The following is a 6,000-nucleotide window of genomic DNA, read 5'->3' on the forward strand; positions in this document are numbered from 1 at the left end:
CCTACATCCAAAAATGATAAAAAAATAATCACTTAAGCTTCATTTAGAACGTCGCAATTAGTGGATTAAATTAGTGGTTTCAATTAGTATAGAAGTTTGTTCCTCTAGTTTTAATGTAAGCATTCAGAATGTCAAAATTAGTGGTAAGAATTTTCAGTTAGTGGAAAAAGTTAACAAAGTTATAACTTTTCCACTAATTATACTTATTATTAAAATTTGCGAGGAATGTCATTTTGGTCTTTGATTATCTTCCGCCAAGAGCAAAAATTTTGGTTAGAAATCAAAAGTTTATTGTTTTCTAAGCTAAAAAATATTAGGCTTTCTCTATGGATGCAACTGATAACCGCAAGCTGTTGCTAGGATATTCTATTAATTTTAATTGTGCTTTTTAGACATTGGGAATGATCGTAAACTAAAAAGTATAAAGTGTAATTGAAACCACTAATTTATTCCACTAATTGCAAAGTTCTGAATGAAGCTTTAATCTATATTGACTTAAAACGATAGACAATTATCGCTGCCATATATTTGTTCACTCGATAGACTATACCTAATACTTGTGTGACTGTAATTGACAAGACCGAGCACAATACGTAAATCATGTACGTAGACAATATCCAGACAAACTCTTAACAAAGTTTACTGAATAAAAGTTACGTGTAGCCTTTTATTACAATCCTGCATGCCGCATGAAGCTCACCCAACCCCTCCCTCATTTAAACCCAACTATAATGCTTCTTAGCGATATCTATAGAAACACGAATCACATATAAAAGAAATGTCAGTAACCTGCCATTGGCTTTTTCTGTCTAGGTGGGCGGTGTGTGATCGTGTCTGTGAAACCGCCGGCGCCAGCTGCGCGACGTGCCTTCCCGGCGCCCTCTCCCATCGCTAAAGTCGTCAATCCATTGGGTACCGTGGTCACGGTGCAGTCTTCCGACGAGGAAACCGAGGTTACGGTCCCCGAAGACGATATTATTTACGAGAACTGCGACGAGGCGCTGTTCAGGCCCATGGTTTCGCCCAAAATGTTAGCTTACTGTAAGAGCAGTAGCGCACACGCGGGAAATATCATGACTAAAAGTCTGAAGGCCGACACCGAGGTGACTGTGAGAGTGCTAGACAGAGACTCGCCTCATCCCAGTTCGTGGGAAGACCCCAAAATACAGGACATTAAAGGCGATATGAAGGTTATAGTCAGGCATAGAGAAGTTTCAGATAATGTCGCGGTTAAAAAGGAAAATTCAGATATAAGTATTAATAGAAAAAAGAATAGGAACGATCAAACCAAATGTAAAGAAAATGAAATAATCAGTAACAAATCTGAAATGCTTGAATCAGTAAATGACCCTCTATCTCAGTCTTATCAAAGGATCGAACCATCGATAATTGAACCTGAAATTCTTCAAAGTAACATAAAAACTATTCCTACCGAAGTTAATTCTAAGCCGAGCAAAAAATCAAAATCGAAAAATTCTTCTAAAAAGAGCAGTGATGAATCGAGAAGTAGTTCAGAACGGGAACAAGATCGGAACGATTCGAAACAACTAAGTACCACGACAGATCCTTTAAGGGCCTCTGAAGTATCCAAGAACAGCAGAACCGGATCGAAGAAGAGAAACCAGAACTCCAAAACGAATACTTCGGTCATTGAAGACTTGCCAAAACTGGACGATCCCGTGGAATATTCTGTTAGTTTGAAACTGCCTGCAAAATCGTACAAGGATATTAAGCCAAAGGTTGTTGATGAAGTAGACGCAATACCTTATGCCGACTATGACCCATCTAGAATCCAGCAAGAACTGGAAAAAGAACTAGACGATGAAGTTTTTGAAAACACCAACAAAACATCAGATGAATACCCAACTATCAGTCAGACCAAGTCATTTAAAAAAGAAAATACCTCTAAATCGACGGGCATTCTTATGAAAGGTCTTGGCATCTCCACTGACATATCTTTTCCGGCTTTGGACGAGAAGCTGGTCAATCCGGAATTTCCTCCCCTAGAGGAGAACTTTTTTTCTTTAGAAAACATATCGAAGGTGGACAAATTTGAGGACGCTGAAGATTGTGGGCTTCCTCTGGAACCTGTTGAGAAATACTTTGAAGAAACGTCTCAATGGAACGTGCGAAAAGCTACTAATGACGATATTTGGAATACGGTCAGTACTTCGGAAGACAACATCGACGATCAGAAAAAGGATAAAGTAAAAAAGAAAACGCGGAAACCCAAAGCTAAGCTCGGTGTGAAAATACCGGTACAGAAGGAGAGTAGTCCTGATTCTAATAAGAGTAAAGACGACTTTTCTGATAAAATTTGGACAGATGTGTCCACCGAAATAATACTGCCTCCGCCGAAAAAGACTTCATGGAGTTGCATCGTGGCGAAGCCTCAAAAACCACTAAATATAATTGAGAACGAAGAAGTTACTAAGGCCGAAGAAGTGGAAAGCTACACTATAACCATACCGAGAAAATCGTACTCTAGCGTCATCACGGAGAAGCTTTTGGACATAGAGACTCCCGAAGAGCGCAACAACTTCGCGACATCGTTAGACGACTTGTTGGAGATTGACAGAAGCGAAGAACTGTCACAAGGGTCGAATAAAGTTCCGGACTTCTTGAAATTGAGTGAAAAATCATCGGACGACGAGAAAAATGGGTCGGGCAGTTCGCCGGTGGAGACAACGGAAAGTTCAGACGAAGGGAAAACTGGGGGAATTGTTGTGGAAAATAATCCTAAAACTCAAACCCGTACCGGTGGCAAAAAGAAGCGAAGACGATAAATTTATTTATTTTAGGGTTATATACAGGGTGTGCCAATATTCCTTGGACATAAAACTACTACGTATTTTTGGAATCAAAATTAGTTCATTGGACACAATTTACCTCTATACGAAAGTGTTTCGTTTGTCCGCAAGAGAGCATAGTTAAGTAATAAAATATTTTAAGAGCCGTTATTCCGATATGAGTGAGATTTGGGGTGCCTATATGTTTTGGTAAGTGCTTTATCATTTGAGATTCACAAAAATGAAGAAAAAGTACGTAAGGGTGAAAAATATCCCCACCTCTACATAAATTTTAGTATAAATATTTTCCAACCCCACCAACGACCGATTTTATTTTGGTAAAATGGTCCTACTAGTATTTACTTCGTTTTTTGTCCTTTGTAAAAAACGCCACATCGCATAGTTTTTGAGAAAAACATTTTGGGAGAATTTATTTTTATAAAGCAGACCAACAAAATATACAGGGAGTTCCAATATTCCGTGGACATAGAAGAACTACGTATTTTTTGAATCAAAATAAGTTAACTGCATATAATTTGCTTTTAAAAGTGCTTCGTTTGTGCGTTAGAGGGCATCAATACAAAAATAAAACTGAATATTAATTAATTTAAAATTGATTAATTTTTAAGCTTTTTATGTAGCTTATGGCCAAATATAATTTGTGATACTAACATAAACTTCATATTTTTTCCAACTAGATTATTAGAGCTTAATAGATTTTATGCGCTCCATAGCTTGATGTGACAAAAAACATTTTTTGGAAATCAACTTTGGAAAAATAATTTTTTTTCCAAAAAATATGCGCGGTGGGTTTTTTTTGCAAGAGACAAAAAATGTAGTAAATACTAGAAGGGTCATTTTAGGAAAAAACATCGGTCGTCGGTTGAATGGAAAATATTTATACAAAATTGTACGTAGGTGTTGGGGGTAGTTTTCTCTCTTCTCGTAGCTTTTCTTGTTTTTTGTGAAAGTCAAATTTTAAAGCACTTAGCAAAACATAGACACCCAAAATTTCAGTCAAATAGGAATAACGGTTCTTAAAATATCTGAAAAAATGTGTTTATGTTTTTAAAGTTTGATGCCCTCTAACGGACAAACAACGCACGTTTGTATAGAGGTATACGTAGTAGTTCTATGTCCATGGAATATTGGGACACCCTGTATATATACTAGGGCTATTGTAAGTTAAGAATGAAATTAAAAACAAAACAAAAAAAACGGTGGTCTTAAAAATAGTAGTAATTTGGGTCTTTGCTATGCTAAAACTAGAATCATGTTTTATCGAATTTTGAGTTTAGTTCTGTTTTAGTTATTTGTACTGTTTTTCCTATTTAAAAACGTTTTATAAAGTTATGTCAGAATTTTAGTGTTATTAGATCGGGGAAATACGCAACAAACTGCCTCAAACTATCTCTACTTTGATACCGTTTTGTAAACATGTAATAAAACACTGTAATTAAACATGGCATTAATAGTTTTATGAAATAGTATTCTTTTTCTCTTTTAATAATCTTAGTATTATGGATAATTTATTATCAATTTTATGAAAATATTTTTTAACTGTATTGACAAATAATTTAACTCAAATAACTGCTTATTAACTTTATGTTGTATAATGTTAAATTGGCAACAAAAATATATTTTTCATGTGCAATATTTACACCATATTATAAAATATATTTAACAAACGAAATATTCTGTACCTGATCTTTGCCACTAAGGCTTATTTATTCATTAGATCGATACGTTTTTATAATCTAATTTTGTATGTACGTGTATAAAAAAAACTAAATTATTCTTTTGAATTACTGAATGTTGTAGAATCAAAGTTGTAAAAATTCATATAATTATTATGGTCATTATCATTTTAGTTTTAATATACATTTTATGTATATAAGTTACATATTACCTGTCTAGTCATATTAATACACTTCCAGAGTGACAAAAAATAATATCTGTTTAAAAAAACACTCTATTAAAGGTCAATAACGACGAGAACTAGCAACGTCGGCAAAAAACAAGTCTTTTAAGAAAGCTGGCTCTTTGATATACCTTTTACTATGCTCTGTGGAACAGCGTGCGGGTTGTCTGGCTGCCGGCAAATGTTACGTTTACTACTGCACATTGAAAGAAGATCCTATATTTTTTTATTAGTCCTTTAAATTCTAGTATTGAATATAAATCGAACAAGTCTCGATAGCGCAGCGCGCAGAAGGAGTCCGAGTTCGAGACCGGCTCGGGGTATAAATGTTTTTATTTTATTTTCGTTTATATTCTGATAGTAAAGTATTAAATAATTCTGGTGATTCAAAAAAAAATATACAGGGTGTCTCAGATTTTAATCGGGAAAATTTAATAGACGATAGAACTTGCAAAAATAAAACAAAAAGTTCATATCAACTTGTAAGATTTAAAGCTTCCTTTTCGAGATACAGGGTGTTAAAGTTACTTAAAAAAGAAAAAAAAATTAAGATATTTGAAAAACTATTTAATCGATTTTGATATAACTTGACCCGTTTATAAAACTTGCTATGCGACTTAATTTGATGTAATTAGATTTAAGTTTAATGGCCAGGGGCGGCGGTGGGGCATCACTGTTAAATTATTTTAAAACTGCTTTTTTAGAAGTTTAATATTATTTTTGGATTTAGTAATTAAAAATATAATTTTTTTGCCTCCTGACTTTTTTGTCTACCTTGCTTACTTCTTGCGAAAAAAATTAAATTCTAATTGGTAATTAATATTGTAATTAGTATTGTAATGGTACCCTGTATCTCGAAAAGGAAGCTTTAAATCTTACAAGTTGATATGAACTTTTTGTTTTATTTTTGCAAGTTCTATCGTCTATTAAATTTTCCCGATTAAAATCTGAGACACCCTGTATAATTACACAAACTTTGTACCTGAGAAGTTTATAATTTCGATAACTACACAAAGTAGTACACAAAGTACTAGTAAAAAAGCAAAATAATTATGACAGCCACGATTTCAATTTTATTTCGATGTTCAGATTCTGACAGTTCTGATTTCTGCCGTACCTAGCGCTGCTGTCGGAATTTATAAAATCGGTTGAAATGCATCTATAAATGCATATTATTTGTTTTCAAAGCGGGTACCTTTATTTGATAGTTCAATAGTTCGAAATCCTAAATAAAAAAAATTGCCCATATTTTTTATAAGTTAAATAAAATAAAAAAATGTCTATACCTAA

At 34.0% G+C, this 6,000-nt stretch overlaps 1 protein-coding gene across 3 annotated transcripts in view; it reads left to right on the top strand.

Moving 5' to 3' along the window:
- LOC115874730 (breast carcinoma-amplified sequence 3 homolog) overlaps nt 1-3,279 on the top strand; it is a 29,946-nt gene extending 26,667 nt beyond the window's left edge. For all 3 annotated transcript variants that reach the window (XM_030889996.1, XM_030889995.1, XM_030889997.1), the window contains one exon: nt 814-3,279. In XM_030889996.1, the coding sequence (XP_030745856.1) occupies nt 814-2,786 (1,973 nt within the window). In that variant the 3' untranslated portion in view covers nt 2,787-3,279. The remainder of the gene's footprint in view (nt 1-813) is intronic.
- The last annotated feature ends 2,721 nt before the right edge of the window (nt 3,280-6,000 follow it).

This window comes from Sitophilus oryzae, unplaced genomic scaffold (genome assembly GCF_002938485.1).
Source record: "Sitophilus oryzae breed Bouriz unplaced genomic scaffold, Soryzae_2.0 scaffold_1297_pilon_pilon, whole genome shotgun sequence".
NCBI lineage: Eukaryota > Metazoa > Arthropoda > Insecta > Coleoptera > Curculionidae > Sitophilus > Sitophilus oryzae.